This window comes from Patiria miniata, unplaced genomic scaffold, assembly GCF_015706575.1.
Source record: "Patiria miniata isolate m_02_andy unplaced genomic scaffold, ASM1570657v1 HiC_scaffold_5, whole genome shotgun sequence".
In the NCBI taxonomy this organism is placed as follows: Eukaryota; Metazoa; Echinodermata; class Asteroidea; order Valvatida; family Asterinidae; genus Patiria; species Patiria miniata.
In genome coordinates, this window is record NW_024037072.1 from 40,292,464 (window position 1) to 40,311,059 (window position 18,596).

Consider the following 18,596-nt stretch of genomic DNA (forward strand, 5'->3'; position numbering starts at 1 on the left):
GCATTTTGTCAGGTATAAAAATCAGATTTCCGATAACAAATTGTTATGGTTATGGTTTATTTGCATATCATATCACAAAAAACGTATTTAACAAGAATCTATATAACGAATGACATGAAGGACATGATTACAAATTTAAAAATAAAAGTAAAAAATGTACATATAATTCACAAAATTCCATGACTTTTCTGTGACGTTTGTCTTTTTTTTTCTTTTCTTTTTTTCACATTTCCTTGACTTTTGCAGGCCTTGAAATTGAAAAAAAATTCTGTGACTTTTCCAGTTTTTTTCCCAGGCGGAGGGATGTCTGATGAGTATTACATTGAAATAAATTCTCCACTTCATCACAGTACCTCCGGAGAAAAACACTAAATTATTAATCTAATATTGATTTTATGTAAGGATCTCTTCATGAGTCACCAATTCTAGCAAGACGAACTAGTTCGGAATAACTCCTTCATATCTCTATTTCTCTAATTGCATGATCTCTCCGGTAAACCACATGCCTTTTGTATAAACAGGGTCAACATTTGCAATACTTTATTTAACTTATTGGTAATAATTTTAGTCCCTGAGCATGTCTTTATTTAAACTTCTACAACTGGTTTTTGTTAAATCCACAAACTTTAATGTGATAATTTCCGTTTTCCTGTAAAACATAACTTACTATTAATAGTTTTATTGAGTATTTTGAAGCTTTGTGGCACCAGTGAAATATATTTTTGGAATAGTTATGAGCTGTCCGTTAGCCGTCAACTGGAAATAAAAATCGAACATCAGAAAGTAACACAATAAGTAAGTTACAATGTTGATATAGAAGTGTCAAATTCAAACGCTGTACATGTACTAATGTATATCAAAGTTTGCACTGTGGCATATAAACAAAGCAATATTTTTAGAGGACTGAATAGAGTGCCGAGTGAAGTGAGTGTTTCCAACTTTTTCTTTTCATTGAAAATGTTGTTTTGCAGGAAGAAAGCCATTACATTGATTTTCTTTTAGCACAGCGTACCGGCTTTAGGTATTAGGTAACTTATATGCCTAATCAATAATTAAGCATGCCATTTTGATTCGCTTTTAATTAGTAATGAATAATGAATTAATTGGTAATGAATAATGAATTGATAAGTCAACAAACCAAAATACCATTGTGAGATCACAAGTCTTGTTTTCGAACACTGAATGGAGATACACTGCAAAAACTGTACTGTTAATTTAACACCATTCAGTATCTATATAAGACAACACCAGTAAAATTTAACACCAGATTGTCCTATATAAATACCAATGGTGTAAATTTAACACTCCAGTTTTTGCAGTGTATAACATATTCAAATGCTGTCTCAGACAAATACTGCTGATATAGAAGTCTTAAATGGACTCAGCCGAGCTCACAAAGCTTTATCCCACGCATGCCATGTGCTTGCAGTGATCTGTTTGTCCCCATCCTTCTCAAACTTAGCTGTGTGTCTGTTGTGATGGACCAGCTCCCATCGTTTCATCCAAGGGCCCATGATGGTCGTGTCCAATTCCTCACTCACATTGTCGTCATGGCTCACGCCCAATTCTTCCTGTAAAAAAAAAAGAAACATGTAATTACGGATGAGGTCAAATCGAAAATATAACAAACAAATTAATTGATGTAATGTCAGCATGAACATTGCACATTAAACCTGTATATGGTGCTTTATCGGCATGTTAGCTTGTTATCCATTTTTATCACTATGTCTTTAATTTATTACTTTTTTGGGTTGCTTTTCGCCTTTCGGCCGTTTTTAAAACTTGCCTGGCCCCTTTAGGGACCACCTGTTTTTACGCCTGTGTCCCAGGTCCTTCTTTTGTTTCGGTAGATTCAATTATGTCCTTTTATGTCTTGTTTTATTCATTGTGAATGACAATAAAGGTTTTTTTTAAATAAATAAAGTCTTGCCTCCAATCCCAGAACTGAATCCGCGGCCTTGACGTGCCTATCAACCTTATCGAAGGAATCAAAGTCGATCACGTGATTAGGATCCTTTGGTGTGCGCATGAGCACGCTCTCCTTGATGCCATAGAAACCGTTTGGTTTGTCCGGCCTCTGCCAGCGGAGGTCGAGGCTCCAGCGCACTTTGTCAGAGTGGTTCTCCAAGCTGGAAAAGGTTAAGGAAATATTGAAGGCATTATTGTGATTAATTACGAAAATCTGGGGCAAATTTTTGGAGCTCTGGTTTTGAGTTATCATCTTTTACTCGGATGTTTCATAAAAGATTTCTTAAAAGATACTCAATATGGCGTTGAAACCAGGAATTCTTCAAAACATTTTGAAATCGCCGTATCCAACTCCAAGCTACAAAACGTATGCTGACGTCCATTACATATTATTTATTCGCTCCTTGTCTTGTGCATCACACGAGCCCTTGTTTCCATAAAAGTTAACATAAGACAACTGTTGTGAAGTTTATTAAATCCGATGGATGTAAGGGTAATTCCCCAGATTTCCCCTCCCTCCCCCCCTTTCAATTGGCAAATTATCACTCTGCCATTATGGCACGATGGACCACATACCTCTGATGCGGTATCGCGTTATTCATGAACAGAACTCCGCCGTAGGGCATGTCCATGGTAACCGCATCTTTGACATCCACACCTAGTGACGTTTTCATTACATCACAATCCTTGATTTGAACATACCAAGTCCCTCCCACACAGCAGGTATGGGTGGCTGTGATGCCCTTCCGATGCCCACGAGGTATGACCTAGAACAAAGCAACCCATCGTAGAAGAAATGCACTCAGTGCATGTGCGATGTGGATTTCAAACTTCCATTCCCAAGGTGCTTGCATAATTCAAACACATAAAAATCAATAACTTGGTATAAGTATATGGCCATGGAGGGTCAATCTTTGCAGCAGCGTAAAATAACGGTAGCCACGTGTTACCTGGGAGTTACAATAATTATTTATCGGAATTTTCTACAAACGATTTTTGATAGCCCACCTTTCCTAAAAGTACATGAAAGTTACATGTTACCTGCTTTTAAAAATGTTGTAAGATGATTTTGTAACCGATGAATTTTAATGCTTTGGTGATTGTTTTGTTCAACTCTTTATCAGACACGGCACTTGACAGTTCAGAGATAGTTTAATATTTTAAGACCATTTAAAAATATATAAATATTTGAATTTGTGATTTTTACACCCCTCGATGGAGCTTCAGGGAAAACGCCTCTCGACTCCCAACAATTGAAAGTACCTGCATACATCCATTCTCTTTGTTGACATCTAACATTGGTATCCATGCTGTGGGCTGCAATACATGGAGAGCTTCCGGATCCAAGTATGCATTGTCTGTCGGCAAATAAATATTTTCCATAACCAATTCGAAATTAACAACACCATCTTCCATTCCTAAATAAACTTTGACAACGTTTTTTGGGAAGTAACATTTTTGAAAAGGTACTTCTATTGTTTTTTAATCTACAGTGTACAAGGTGGTGTAGGCCTACACCAAAACGGAGACACGCATTGTCAAAGCTACCATTCAGGTGCCTTGGCCTAAGGGGTAATAATTAATTCCGTGCAGCAACCAAAAGCTTTGTTTCACAATGAATTACTTCTGATGTTCTTGTTTTATATGAAAAAGTATAATGCATTCACCTTGGTGCCAGGGAACTGTTGACTGTTCATGTTTAGGTGTCTAGGAGAAAAACATGAAGACGTGAGATATTACAAGTTATGCACAAACCAGAGTTTTGTGACTCGAGTCGAGTCGTTTTAAAGAAGTGTCTCGAGTCGAGTCGAGTCATTAGGTCAAGAAGGTCGAGTCGAGTCAAGTCACATAGTGTAGTCGAGTTGAGCCGAGTCGAGTCAAGTTTTTCGCTCGAGTCAATTCGAGTCACAAATATTTGAACATAATACATTGTACAATAAATAAACACACGAGAGAAAGTCTTTTTTTGGGGGGGGGGGGCTTTTTTAATTTTACATTCGGGCTACTACATGCCGTGACACCACATTTGACTCTTAATGAAAATATAAAGGGATGCCAGCTGATCGCCATTCAACTAATGGGGACACTGATCAAACCACGTTTGTATATTTATACATTATTCGCAAATATTCTGAAGCCCGGTTCATACTCGGCGCGAAAGCGAACGCGAATTTGTGACGTCATGGATAGTATTCGCGATGCGAATTCGTAAAAGTTGAACATATTTCAACTCGGGCGAATTTCGCAGAGAATGTTTCATGACGTCAAATTCGCTTCGCATTCGCGTGGATATGAGCCGGGCTTAACGTGACAAAACCGGCACCGGAGTAAGTCATTGCAAATATTTTTTTCGCAAAGTTTTGTTTTAATTTTTGGGACTCGAGTGTTATTAGCCTTCCTCGAGTTGAGTCGAGTTATTTGTTCGCAGTGACTCGAGTCGAGTCGAGTTATTTGCCCTTAGGGACTCGAGTCGAGTCGAGTCGAGTCACCAAAAATTGTGACTTGAGTCGGACTAGAGTCGAGTCATTGACTTGTACTTGTACCAAGGACCATCCCTAACAAAAATTTCATGTAAATCCGTCCATAACTGTTTTGAGTTATCTTGTTAACAGACAAACCAACCAATCAACAAACTAACCAAATCCGATAAAACATAAGCTCCTTGGCGGAGGTAATAAAATCACCAATGAAAAAGACAAGCAACTTGATGGCGTTACCTTGACTCTGAGATTCCAGACAGGATGACCGGCTATCTCTGGACCAATCAACTGCTCCATGACATTCAGCAAACGCTCGTTGGACCACAAATCACGAAAGCTCTAACAAGGAAACATTTTTAAGGCAAGAGGCCTTTTGAGTGAGAGTTTCTAAACCAAAGAGCAACAAACAAACTGCAACGGGCCGGGGAGTTGGCCAACAAGCATGCTTGACTAAACCAACAAGCACTATTGTAAATGTCAACCAATAATTATGATGCCATAAAGATAGGTAGGTAGAAAAAATAAAAATTCAGAAGTGACAAAACTGACACACATCTTAAAAAGTTGTACCTCCTTTAAAAAAAAACATTAAACAAGTTCGTTCTGTGTATTTTAAAGTACCGAAGCGTTAAAGGGAAAAAGTACATAAGCGTTAAAGGGATATAATACAAACTTTTGGCTATATTGGCTAAAAATCAAATTTCTGATAAATCGGCACTTTAGAATTTACACATTTATCTGTCTATTCGTGAATGGTCTTCTAATGGTACTTGACCCTCAAAACACGGGTTTAGACACCTTACTTGAGTAGTTATGTGCTATATTGGCCGAGATATGCCAAAACATAATTTTCCTGTATAGCGGCACTAATTTGCTTATTCATATGCCACAGACACACGTGGTCACTTCCAGAGTAGGTTCATTGTGATCTCTGACCTTGAAAACATGGGTTTAGACACCTAATTCGTTCAGTTATCTGCAATATTGGCTGAGATATAGTGAAAAATATATTTTTCGGTAATGGCGGCACTAATTTGCATAAAAACAATACGTGGGAATTTTTTTTTAATTTTTTAACATAGCAAATCATTTTCTACGCATTTTTGCCGACCTAAAGACGTCAATTAGAAGTTGATTTCCGAGGGTGCACGATAACCCCTTCTTCCCACTAAACTAGTTGAGTTAGTTTTGAATACTGCCGCACAGTTGTTCGCAGTCTGCGGAAGTGTAAGAAACAACGTTTGTGTATTTGGTGCTGTGCACACAACGTGTACAGGTCATTGAATAGAGACGGCTTGAAATGCGTATGCTTATTTCACAAAATGTCCGCCTCTTCCGATGCATTTCGTCTTTTCTCGAGAACGGTATTAGGTTAGTTTCCTTTCAACCAGACCTTTGAAATAAATTTTCGGGGATTTACGGCCGTAATGCCCCCTTAAACGGCTGTAGAACGTTGAGCATTTAGAATTCGAAATATTTGCAGACGTTGTCCAGTCGTATGTTGCTCACGTCGGCTTCGTTACGGGTGATGTTATTCAACTAGCAAATCAACTCTGTGGGGCCGCCTCGTCGCAGATTGAAGGATCGGCATCCAGGCTCATCCCGGCACGCCGAGCCGCACGCGATGACACCCTTGGCCGAGAACTCCTTGATGATGTGACCGGTGAGGCAGTGGGGTGAGGAGCGTGCGTCGGCGTAGTGTGTTCTTATTCCTCCATGGTTGCAGGCAGGACATCGTGGGAAAGGCAAGCGCGGAGCGGGACTCAGATGATGGACTTTCGAAAGCTGCAGATAGTGTCATCCATGCGATTCCATCCACGCCGCAGTTGCAAACAATCGAAACCAACTCCCCCATTTGGTTCTCCTGGTGCCCAGTTGAAGAAGTTGCACTCTCCTTCACCAGACTTCACCCACTTGATGCCTTCCTGCTCCTTGTCATTACATCCGATTCAGAGATTCCCACTTTTAACAATCTTTCTGTACATTTTATAGATGAACTGTTGTTCATCCATGAAATCAACAACCGCCAAGGCAGTGCCCATCTCCGAGCAGGCAGCATTACCTTGGTCCCATGTCATACTCTCGTTCAGGAGTTGATAGAAAGAATCTCCGAATCTCTGCTGGCTGGGTTGGCAATCCTCGGCGTGAAAATACGCACATGTGATCGCAATATTCAGCCAAAGTAACTTTATCGTGCGACCTGAGTTGGTAAGGGAATAAACGTGTGCTTTTGAGGGTTTTAATTACTCCGTTTAAGACCGCTTGGACTGTTGGAGTCTGGGTGCTGATAATTACCCGAGTAGAAGGGGAGTCTGGGTGCTGATATTCGGCTCGGGTAATTATCAGCACCCAGACTCCAAGCGGTCTTAAACAGAGTGATTAATACCGACCAAGCACCTATTTATTTCCGTTAATAATTACCTTTTCGGTCCAAAAAATCAACACTTTTCGGTAAAAAACCCCGATTTTGTTCAACAAGTTCACTTTATGTTTTTTGAAACACCCCTCTAGCTAAATCTTGGAGTGTCCAGCTCGATAGTTAAAACGCAGTACGGAACGTACAGGAGTATTTTTAGTTTATACGTCCATCATTAGTGTGTTCCCGCGTAGTTGTAAAACGTGACGCAATAGTTCCTTAGACATTTGGATGCCGTCATGCCAATTCCTTGGGGGGTGGGGGGGGGGGAGGGGGGCTGGTTGCCTTAATACTTCTTTCAGATTCCATAGCAATTAACGTTACCCATACTGATTGCCTTTTGTGTGTCCCTCAGTCACAATTCGTCATCATCATCATGTTCATCCAGTGTAGGATGTAGCCCTCCTCATGTTGGCGCCATTATTCTATTCCTTGCTGTTCTTGTCCATAATGTTCCTGCATATGACGTTATGTCATCCCTCCATCTTCTTCGCTTTTCCTTTTTCCCCGTCCTTAGTTGCCACCTGTTGACTTTCTGTTGTCGTTTCTTCGGGTAACAATTGTTTACTGCTGTGATGTGGGATATGACGTTTTGAATACACGAGGGGCGCACTATGCGCCACAAGTGGTGATATGACTTATTATTACGTCATAGTTATGGCATATCTTGTAATGATGACTTAGTATTAAGTCATAATTATAATATATATTTCATAATTACGACTTAGTAATTGTTAAATCATAATTTATTTCTCATATTCATGACTTATTGTTAAGTCATATTTATGACAGATCTTATTATTACGACTTAGTTTTAAGTCGTAATAATGACTTAATACTAAGTCATTATTATAAGATATTTCATAAATATGACTTTATGACTTTAAATCTTAATTATGAGATATATCTCATAATTATGACTTAATACTATATATAGGCCTATAAGTCATTATTATAAGATATGTCATAATGACTTAATAATTAGTCATAATTATGAGATATGAGTCATAATTATGGCTTAATTATTTGTTTAGTTTGTATTTTGTCCAACGCTTCCGTATTGATTTTAAACGAACGATGAGCGATAAAAGATCGTAAATAACAAAACTTTCAGTACGAGATACGAGAGGGGCAAAGTTCATTCTTACAACAATAAACCTCTCACATATTTATTGTAAGTTTACCTGAGGAAGATATCCGGTCTTGTGAAGCAACACAGCAGCGCCGGGGAACTGTTTCTCGATGAGTATCATGCGCTGGAAGAAACCAGCGTCGCTACATTTGTCTGAAGCGGAAAACCAACTGACATTTATTGCTGATTCAGACAACACACAGTCTTCACAAATCAGAAGCTTCAACATCACCACGAAGACAACATAATGAGATTGAAACTGTATCTTGCATTATTTTTAGATGCGGAAAGCAGCTCAACAAATGCCCGCCATGTCTCTCCATTAGTTGGTTGGTTAGTTAGCAACAAATGTCAGCAATGGCCTTGCAAAAAAGCCTATCTGGGTTTCCACTGACCGCCATGGGCGTCGCCAGGATTTTTTCTAGAGGGGGGCAAAACATATTTTCCCCAAAAAAATCCTGTAGTTCTCAACATATTCTCGATTTCTCAGTTTTAGAGGGGGGCAGGGACATTTTGCCCCCCCCCCCCAACTCGCGACGCCCATGCTGACCGCCTATACCAATATTTATATGCAGTCCTGGAAAATTGGGTCACTAGGGTCAAAAACCTGACGTGTGTACTGAAAACACAACTTCCAGAAATTACATGGCGCATCACCTCACACACATGCATGAACACAAATGCACAGGCCCGCAGCTTCCGAAATCATTTTGAGGTTGTTATTTTAATCAACAAAGTGATCAGACATTTAACACAATTCATGATGGAGGTCAAGTCCAAAGGAATTATCTGACTGTTTAATTGAACGCACCTTTGATCTTGCCAGCATTGTAAAGTTTGTTGGCCATAAGATCCACGGCTTCCGCTATCCCTTCCCTCACGGGATCCAGCTCAGACGGTTTGAAGAAATCAGGAACAAGTAGATAGCCCTGCAGAAAAGAAAGTAATGTTTTTAAAAGTAAGCTACACAATGCAGGTTACAATCAGGTAGGGAATGTGTCTACAATAATATGAAAACCGACAAACGAAATTAAGCGAAACCTTAATGGCATTTTGTCTCCTTTATGTATGAAGACATTCAAGAATCAGGTCCTAAAGATATGGTCTTCCTAAAAAGAATAGTGCCTATATAGTAACTTTGCAAATGATTTCGCCTAAAGTTGAACCCAACCATGGAGGATAGGAAGGAATAGCCACGCAATTCTGAAATTAAGCTTTGCGGCTAAAGGGAATATTGGCAAATAAAACAGCTGGTTTTGCTGATTTCATTTTTCTCCGCTACTCCCCACATCACGTCAGTTTATCCACGATGCTAGGTTGATGGGTGTGTGTGTGTGTGTGGGGGGGGGGGGGGGGGGGGGGGGGTGTTTCCGATGCACATTAGGGAAAGTAAATTCGAAAACATTATAGTGCGTACTGTAGAAAGATACCGATATAATCTGTTGTACAGTCTGTGGCATTTAAAATAACACCCCTAGAAAGTCAACAAACGGCGAGAGGCGCTTTTATATTTTATATACGTACCTCGTTGAAATAGTGTTTGAGTTGTTTCTCTGTGAGCTGGCCGGGTTTCTTCACTTTGGGTTGTGGTGGGACGGTGGTGTACAACTCCGGCTCAGCCTCATTATCCTCCTCCCCACGTTTGCTCTTCTTCTCCCCCGATAATTCCCCTCCCTGGCTAGACCGTTTCCTTGTGTTCTGCGGCATTTTGTCGTGACGAGGACTACGTTGTGGTGTGATTTGTACTGTAGCTGTCCCGAGTAGGCGTACTAGTGTAATATATCTTTCTCACTTATCTTATCCAATCAAGTGTTCCCGTAGGTTGTTTGGTAAGTTTGTTCGTCCGTATGTGGATTGTTAAAGGGGCTCGTTCATATATTTGTCCAGAAAAAGCACACCAATATAACCAGGTTATGTTTTGTTGTCAGTTTTGAATATTCTTTCTCTCATCTCTCAGTCTCACTTGGGACCGCACTTGGGATCGAATACAAGGAATCGGGATGTGCCTTAGTAAAAGAATATTGAGTTTGAACACTGGCATGTGAACAATGTAAAAGGTTTTCTCATGTTTTTTTTTTAGTGTGGTATTTTACATTTGACTCATGCCTGGTCGACTGAGTCAGGCGAGTCGATTTCGTTTGGGGTTTTTAATTTTCATGTAACTCTGCGTTAATGGGTGGCATGCACATCAGGACGTAGCCCACAGTTAACGTAAAATAAACGACGAACACTGCAGCCATCATGTTAAATTGCAAAGAAAGGTCGACTTTGTCTTTGTGATTGCACAAGAAAACACCAATTTATAAGCATAGGCCTATGCCCTTTATGATCCGTTCTTGAACCTTGTCCCGGGATATCGAATCAATCATTGTTGATGTACCCTAACGTGGCGCGGCCCCTAACGTGGCGCACTTTGATTTTTCGCCTGTAGCGCCTAGCTAGAGCAAAAGTTTTAACTGAAATTTCACAGAAAGTGAAATTTCATCAAGTTCTAAACACTCCCGTTCATAAATCGCGAGTTTATTTACCCGTTACAAATTTAAAAGAATTTTTTTTTTGGCGTGATTTTCCGATTTTATTTTCAAGTGCAAAGTGAACCCTTTGAAAATGCCCCGAAAAATAAGAAAATAATTTTCTGACAAACATCTGGCTGGGTTTGTAAGTAAAGATAATAATGATTTATCAGAATTTATCAAGTTTACAGAAATTCTTAAATGTTAATTTGGAATTTTCTGAGATTTATTCAAGTGCGCCACGTTAGGGAACACTCCGCCAATTTGTGCCCAATTTCCGGACGCGACCGTTTTTGCATTTCGGATTAAATTTTATGAAACCGAAATTGTTAACAGAGGTTAAATAGCAAGCATTAAAAAGGTAAAAGTACCAGCATTTCACTGCATGAATTTGAGATTTATCAACAAAGAGGTTTTGCAACACTACACGAGGAAAGTTGGGTAAGCTTCGAAGTGCGCCACGTTAGGGAACACGACTATATAATTCAGTACTCACGTATGCGCCGCAATGTTTACAATGGTCACCTGACTGAGTCACATGACTTCATCTCCAGACCGTAGACGTCGGCTTGCTGTTGTTGAGTAAATTTATCGATACAAGTCAGTCATAGTCGATTCTTTGTTGGGGGTACAACTAGCAGGGCGCACAGTGTCGCACGTGTATGGTCTGTACTACAATATAGCTCTATGGTCTGTACTGTCGAGATTCATAATCTTTGTAATCGATACTGCAATACCACAAGTCGATCGGGCAACGAAGAAGCACTGAAAATCATCCATGCATGTAGACGTGCGTGGTCTGTCATCATCACTGACATCTGGTCATCATCCATCAGCTGAGTTAATTCCTTCCTCCATGGTGATACTGATAGCTTTTGACTTCGTTGTTTGACAACTATTGTTTCGGTTTACATACATGCCGTAAAAATGTCAAGAGACAGGGATCTGGAGCTTGCTCTAAAATTGCAGGCACAATTCGACGAGGAAGCAGTGCAAGAAATTACTGAAAACGATTCATCCACATTCACCACATTCACCACATCAACCGAAAATGCCCCAAAATTTACGCCATTGGGCAGTGGCTCATCACGAGCGAATTCCCGTCGTAATGAACCGATGTCCATTGTGGATGAACAATGGGAACTCCTGGACCCCAACCCCGACATGAGAGCCATGTTTCTAGAGTTCAATGACAAGTATTCTGGGGGAGATTGGCGGGGGTTGAGGTTAGATGGAGTCCCAGAATGACATTGTAAGTTGGTGTTAATGTATGATCCATGGTCATGATCATGGTGTTATTTCAATCAGATTGTGATCGCACCATATATTACTCCTAGAACTATGATGCTCCGCTCACCATAGTTTTAGGAGTACATATATATCGCACTGGTACTAAACTAGCTCTAGGAGTTGGGGGGGGGGGAGAGAGCTCAGAAAAGGATTTTGGGGTGGAGTGAAATTTTGTGAAAAATATAACTTGACTATAATTTCTATAAACTCCAGAGCTCTTGTATTTGTATCATTATTCATTATGGAATGAATGTAGCATCCATTTCTTGATTAAACGCCATTTCTTTGGTTGTGTACAAAGTCTATCATGTCTATGACAATTCAGAGCATTTTCAAAGTATTTTCTACTAAAATTGAAAACGTTTCTCAGTGCCACATTCATGTCTTTTCGACATTTTTGCAATGGTTGACTTTCACTGAGTTTATCTCAGATGAAAAAAAGTGGCGTCAGGATAAAACATTCTTTCCTTAATGATTTGTAAGAAATATCACTGTTTCCTTTTCTCCATGCTGCTACCTATGTATGATGCATTTTAAGATGTCAATGTGAAAATATTATATTCAGTTGAACTGAAAAATATATATCATTTGTATATGTGTTGGGCGCAATCGCTTGATTCTCGCTGCGCAATTCGTCAGTCGTGCCATTCCCCTTTGCCAGTCTCAGCTTTCGAGGATTGTTTTGAAAAAGGGACTTAAAGTCTGAGATATCCTACTACATGATCAAGGGATCGCGCAAGTGCATTATAATTCTCCATGATCGAGTGATAGTGCAGATCCAGTGCCAAACATGTGTCACAAAACAGTTCATGAAGACATAAGATATGGAAACATGCATTGTCAGCCTGGTTATTACTTGGGTCATTATTGGTGAAGACCCCCATTGGTTTGTACACAGTATGCCAGGAGGTGAGATAAAAAACTTTTGATCGTTTGTGACCTCTTAAATAGTAGGAGGGTTAGCTAATCTGCTAATTGCTACATTTTACTAACAGGTGTGCAGGGTTATGCTGTTATGAGGGGCATGGGGGTCTGTGTTCCATCCGCCTCAGCTCACCATTACTGAAGCTGAGACCAAGAAAAGACTTGGTGGAAACGTTACTGGTGAGAACGCTTGCTCATAAATCCTGTTCTGTTACATGAGTAAAGGCCTTCTTGCCTAGTTGTTCATGTAAGCAACTCCTATAAGTCATCGTAAGTTATCTAAGTTACATGTCATAAGTCATCGCAAGTCTGTCACAAGTCATCCGGTCCCAAGTCAAGTCACAAGCTATTCAAATGAATTGTAACAAAGGTGCTCATTTGTTATCGTTTCGGTTTGCGGTAACACCATGTGGTAATAACTACTGCTTAGAAGATATTAGTTCTGAAAAGAACTTGTCCTGCTTATTATCAACTTTGCTAAGTAGTTTTTTGTTCTGATAAGAACAGTCCTGCTGTAAGTTCTAAACGAACTTGTCTTGTGCTCCTTTGTTATTGTTCATCACTTACGTGTGACCTTGAGGATGTAAGCTTGCATCTACACAGTAAATGTCACAATCCAACTCCAGTTTGTTAACAACATAAACTAATACCTGTAGGTTCAAGACACGCAGTTAAAGTTATGAAAACATGAACCAACCAGGATTTCTGTCAATTGATGATCTTGTGCTGCAGCTTGAGTTGCATTTTGAAGGTCAAGGAAGCCCCACACGATAATGCCCCACCACACACAGAAACATTGCTGTCAGGAACTTGTTGAGTACGGCTAGAGTAATCACTCTGAATCATTTGTGGGGGGGGGGGGGGGGGGAGTACACCCTGTATAATCATATGTTCGCCAAGAGAGTAGTCTTTGGCAATTTATGTAAAGATAACAAATTAGTGACTAGTCCTTCTGTTCTTTTTTTTTTCTTCAACTTTACAGCATGAGATGATCCACGCCTATTTGTTTGTGACAGCAAATAACAAGGTAGGGCAAATTTGTCAGTTTCCCAAATTTCATTCAGATTTGAGGTTTTAGCCCAAAGCTTACTTGTAAATGTATACTTTGTTCTAACTATCATTAATGTGTTTTCATTCCACAGGATCACGATGGACATGGGCCGGAGTTCTGCAAGCACATGAACAGATTGAACCAATCTACCGGTACAAACATTACTGTAAGTTGTGTCTTTGCGGGAAAACTTGGATAGTGACCAATATCAATATGTTATAAATTGCTCTGTCCTCAGATGCTGTGTTTTGAGAGTACGAGGTCAAGGCTAAAATGAGACATTTGCTTCAGTGTTATTGTTTTGCGGAACTCTTTGTAAGCAAGTTTAATATTTCGGGGAATTGTCAGGTCAGGGAGCCAGACTAGCTTGCGTGCACCCGTTCAAGGATAATTGCAAACAAAATGTGGACTTTAAAATTGGTAAATTGGAGGCAGTATTTGAGAAAAGTCCGGTTTTTTTCCAAAGATGGTCGGCCAACCATCGTTGTAAGTTGATACAAAAATTCCACTTTTCTTGAAAATGACAGCACACCAGGTGCCATGATTTCCCAGGATGCTTGAGACTATTATTCAATACTGTCAAGTAAGTTATTTTATAATAATTGGGTAGTTTTGTTTTTTGATGTTTCAGATGTCGTATATTACCTTTAATGAAATAAACAAGTCAAAGTTTCCTGGGCGCTAGAACATGTATATTTTTGCATATTTTAAACATGCACATGTGGGTCATTCTATATATTTAGGGATCAAAAATGTGACATTTCTTCTGTCCATATTAGTATTACTCTGAACTTTGTAATTTGCTATTCATAAGAGTCATTAAAAGTGACTTCAAACTAATGTTTATTTGTTGGGTAGGTAGTTTGCTATTAATAATCACTCTTGAAGGAAGAATACTCGAAGGAGTGCATGAAGAGTTACAAAATCATAGATGTTAGATTTAACGGGGACAGGAAAAAAGTATACCCTAAATTTATAGGACGACTCATCTACGTTCATGCAGAAATCGCTGAACATTTTTTTTCTTCCAGATCTACCACAACTTTCACGATGAAGTGGACGTGTACCGTCAACACTGGTGGCGCTGCGCCGGGCCCTGCCAGAAACGACCCCCCTACTACGGAATGGTGCGGAGGGCCATGAACAGACCGCCCTCCAAAAGGGACCCCTGGTGGGCGGAGCATCAGCGCACATGTGGGGGGTCCTATACAAAAGTGAAGGAACCCGAGGGATACGGGGCCAAGAAAGGAACCAAGAGGAAGAAAGAAGATGCTGATATGGAGGGGATTGAAAATGGTGAGAATATTTTGAGGTTGCCAGAAATTTATACTGTTATAAGTCTGCTACTGTCATGTATAATATTATTATTCAAATAATGAAAGTTCACGAGTGCAATGGTGAGAATATTTTCATAAGTTGAAAGATTGATTGTGCCGAGTTGAATGGAACATCCGTCCTTCAACGAATGAAAATATACTCACCATTACACAAATCCAAAACATTCATTATTTGTTTTATATAACATCCAAGTAGATCTTTGTCATTCAATATTGGATGATAAAACTTTAAGAACAAACAAAACTCACAAAATTGTATCAAATCCAATCCTTTTTTTAGCTTGTTCAAGGCTAGCAAAGGTTTAAAAGTCAAACCATCGACAGTAATGTAAATTAACTTTGTAAGTCCTTAAAACAAAGCAAAAAAACTCATCAAGGCAACTTCGTCAACTTCAAAGTTAAGATTTGTACTGCTATAATGCATGCTATGGTCTAAATAGCGCAAAGAACATATAGCTCCGGGCCGCTGCACGTCTTAGCGTGCGCTCGGCATGCACTACATCAAAAAGGATGGGACAAAAATGCACGGTGAATGAAACAAAAGTGGCATGGTTATGACGTAGGCCGTGCAATGGTTCGATTAATGAATGCCGCGTGACCTACAATCCTCCAATCAAATGACAAGGATTTACTTGGGTGTTATATAATAAAGTATGTATGGTGACAGTGACAGATGGAATGTTCCATTCCATGAGGCAAAGCCAAGCGGAATGGAGCATTCCATCTGTCACCCAATGAAATTATTCTTTCCATTGCTTGAGTGTGAAACATTTATTGTTTGTTTTAATGCAATGCCTGAATAGCGTGATCATACAGTGAAACTTCTATTTACTGTGGAATGGAACTTCTGTTTTTGTAGTGGATTGGGATGAATAATTCAATTGCACGTGATCAACAACCCACTGATCAGAAGACGGGTATTTATTTAGGCCTTGTATAAAACCACATATTGACTGTTGCCTTGCAGAAAATGTGTCTTCAAGAGATTTCCTTTAACTCTGCACTGCTCTTTGTATTGTTTTAGGTTGATTTTTGTACAATTTTCTATTGCAACGGCCATTCCAGACTGGAGTTCCAGAGCTGGGCCAAACCAAATTATTGGAAATATTTGAAAATTTTGTGAATGGAAACCTCAACATTTTAAACAACTAGGAGCGACCATGTCAAAAGAGTGACTTTTGAAGTTGTTCATCAGTGTGACTCAAGAATGTAATCAATGGAAAATTGTACAGTTGGCCTGTCTGAATCCAAAATCGCTTTGGGTTCTACCCGAGTCGTTCCTAAGACAGTTTGGTCAAGGTTGTAATGTGCCTTATAAAAGTTCAGTTTTCCTTTGTTTGGATATTTTTTCCTCGTAATTTTTGCAAGTTGTATTTTAAGGAATGCTTTAATAGTTATCATGCTCTCTCTTTAGAAGGCTTACCCCTATATTGTCATTACTTTATATCTTATAACTTTTGGGAAACCTTATCTTGAAGGGGAACACATCTGAAAAGTATCTTTTAAAGATTAACTTCCTCACCAACTATGTTTTGTCCTTGCATCTTAGAAACAAAGAAGAGGGCAACAGACACTGGCACAACCTCATCATTTCCTGGTAAAGGTTTTACCATTGGGGGAGCCAGCGCCACATCAAGACTGGTTCCCCCAAAGACGGCCACCCTGGATAAGTTCCTGAAGAAGGTGGAAGGTGGCAAGAAGTTCCCAGGGCCGCCGCCTCCTCCCTCACCCCCTTCCTCATCAAAAAGCCAAGATGATGATGATGAGGAAGATGGTGGTAGCCAAGGCAACCGGTCAAAAAATGCAAGACTGAGAGCCCTAGCAGCGATATTCGACAGCGATGATTCGGATGATGAGGACATCGTGATCGTGAAGCTTGACACATCGCTCAAAAAGGATCCCAAGAAGGAACCCAATGGATTCTGCAAGGATTCCGACAGCAAACCAGGAACATCCAAGTCAAATTCTCATCTCACGAAAACTTCTGTTCCTCCAACGCCAAGGAACTTGCCACCCACAGGGCTTTCGTCCAACTCTAAACCAACACAGGGTAACAAATCAGGTGTTGTGTCCAAAACCATAGACAACATTGCTTCCACCTCAAAGGGAAACACAGAGGATCACGGGAAGAAACAGGACTCCATTATAGATGCCTTCAATAGGGTAAGACAACGATCTGGGGATATTGGAACCAAGAACGTAACCAGAGTCAACGCAAATAATCCACAACATAACGATGGATCCCCTTTGAGAAATTTGTCCTCAGCCACAGATGCTACCGTTAGTAATGTACGCGAAAATGGAAGACCCCCAGACACTGAGATGGTGGCCTGCCCCGTTTGCCAGCGTAAAGTGGAACAGTCCAGAATCAACCAACACCTCGACCAGTGCTTATCGTGACAAGACTCAACGGGCGTCACCATTTGTTGAAAGAGGCAGGGGTGTGCATTGAACAGTCTTTGGATCAGTGTATCTCATGATTAGTTTCTCCAGTTTGATAACTGAAAGGGGCCATATCATAAATCCGACGCCTCATAGGTCCGACGCCTCATAAGTCCGAAATTTTGGACTTATGAGGCCTCGGACTTATGAGGCATCAAATGTATTTATTCCGCCTCATAGGTCTGACGCCTCATAAGTCCGACGCCTCATAAGTCCGACATCGGGAAAAGCGAGGCGTTTAATTTGTCGGACCTACGAGGCGTCGGAGCTATGAGGCGTCGGAACTATGAGGCGTCGGACTTATGGACCTTTATTTGGTTAGGGGATGCGATTTTGTCGGACTTATGAGGCGTCGGACCTATGAGGCGTCGGACCTATGAGGCGTCGGACTTATGAGCGGACCCCATCTGAAAGGGGTAGCTGATGGATTGCAAGTTGATATCACTGGAGTTTCGCCTAGATGCAATATTAAACTTGTCGTTTTTTGGAGGTTTTGTCACATTTTTGATTTGGGGGATGAAGGAAAGTGTAGGTGGGCAGGTCCAGGATGGGGAAAGGGGTATTGATTGGGAACCCCATCTGGAAAAAAGTTGTGGACATTGTAGGTGCAAATCTTGTCTGTGTTTTACACAATATCTATGCGGTAAGCATCTCTTGAATCTCAAAATTTGTATCCATTTGAAAAAAACAAACAGAAAAAGTCTCCTCTGAGATGCTTGGTAGTTAAACTGAGTATCTGGATTTGGTTGGACGTAATTTTACTTGTGATTGACATTACTTCAACTCTGCATGCAGGCAAACAGATTTAAGTTGGAGCAAGACCTATCAGTATGGTTTTGTTCACACTGTGACGTTACATGTATTGAACATCATTGCTAAAGGTATGAACTGTGCATGCACTTATTTTATGACTTCAAGTTCAAAATTTTACCTGTATAGTGTGATACACTTTTGTAATTTTGTGATGCAACTTTTGAATAGAGTATTGCATCATGTTAAGACATGTTCAGACAACAAACTCGGACATTTCTCAGGTTAAAATG

The 18,596-nt window shown here is 40.1% G+C and overlaps 2 protein-coding genes across 3 annotated transcripts; one reads left to right on the forward strand and one right to left on the reverse strand.

Annotated features, from left to right (window-relative positions):
• Positions 1-39: 39 nt before the first annotated feature.
• On the reverse strand, positions 40-9,917 carry LOC119740762. 2 transcript variants are annotated; one of them, XR_005272699.1, is made up of 10 exons: positions 9,521-9,917; positions 8,808-8,925; positions 8,049-8,149; positions 4,686-4,787; positions 3,636-3,675; positions 3,232-3,326; positions 2,545-2,735; positions 1,931-2,129; positions 1,324-1,571; positions 40-1,191 (listed from the first exon to the last, which is right to left on the reverse strand). XR_005272699.1 is itself a non-coding variant. In XM_038216173.1 (9 exons), exons 1-9 carry the CDS (start codon positions 9,701-9,703, stop codon positions 1,392-1,394), a joined length of 1,209 nt encoding a protein of 402 aa, XP_038072101.1. In that variant the 5' UTR covers positions 9,704-9,917; the 3' UTR covers positions 1,249-1,391. The 2 variants fall into 2 exon arrangements, 1 of the variants encoding a protein (XP_038072101.1); XM_038216173.1 differs by lacking the exon at positions 40-1,191 and having other exon boundaries at positions 1,249-1,571.
• Positions 9,918-11,374: 1,457 nt separating this feature from the next.
• On the forward strand, positions 11,375-17,670 carry LOC119740763 (DNA-dependent metalloprotease SPRTN-like). The gene is given in 7 exon segments (XM_038216174.1): positions 11,375-11,707; positions 11,710-11,761; positions 12,795-12,903; positions 13,706-13,750; positions 13,866-13,940; positions 14,806-15,070; positions 16,661-17,670. Coding segments are annotated over 7 exon segments (1,668 nt in total). The 5' UTR covers positions 11,375-11,436; the 3' UTR covers positions 17,512-17,670.
• The last annotated feature ends 926 nt before the right edge of the window (positions 17,671-18,596 follow it).

Bases quoted from the DNA above. Each gene is read 5' to 3' on its own strand.
- LOC119740762 (XM_038216173.1), bottom strand. From the start codon at position 9,703: ATGCCGCAGAACACAAGGAAACGGTCTAGCCAGGGAGGGGAATTATCG. The intron at 2,736-3,231 runs GTACTTTCAATT...GCTTTGTTCTAG, and splicing joins AAGAGAATGGATGTATGCAG to GTCATACCTCGTGGGCATCG. The intron at 2,130-2,544 runs GTATGTGGTCCA...AACCTTTTCCAG, and splicing joins AACGCGATACCGCATCAGAG to CTTGGAGAACCACTCTGACA.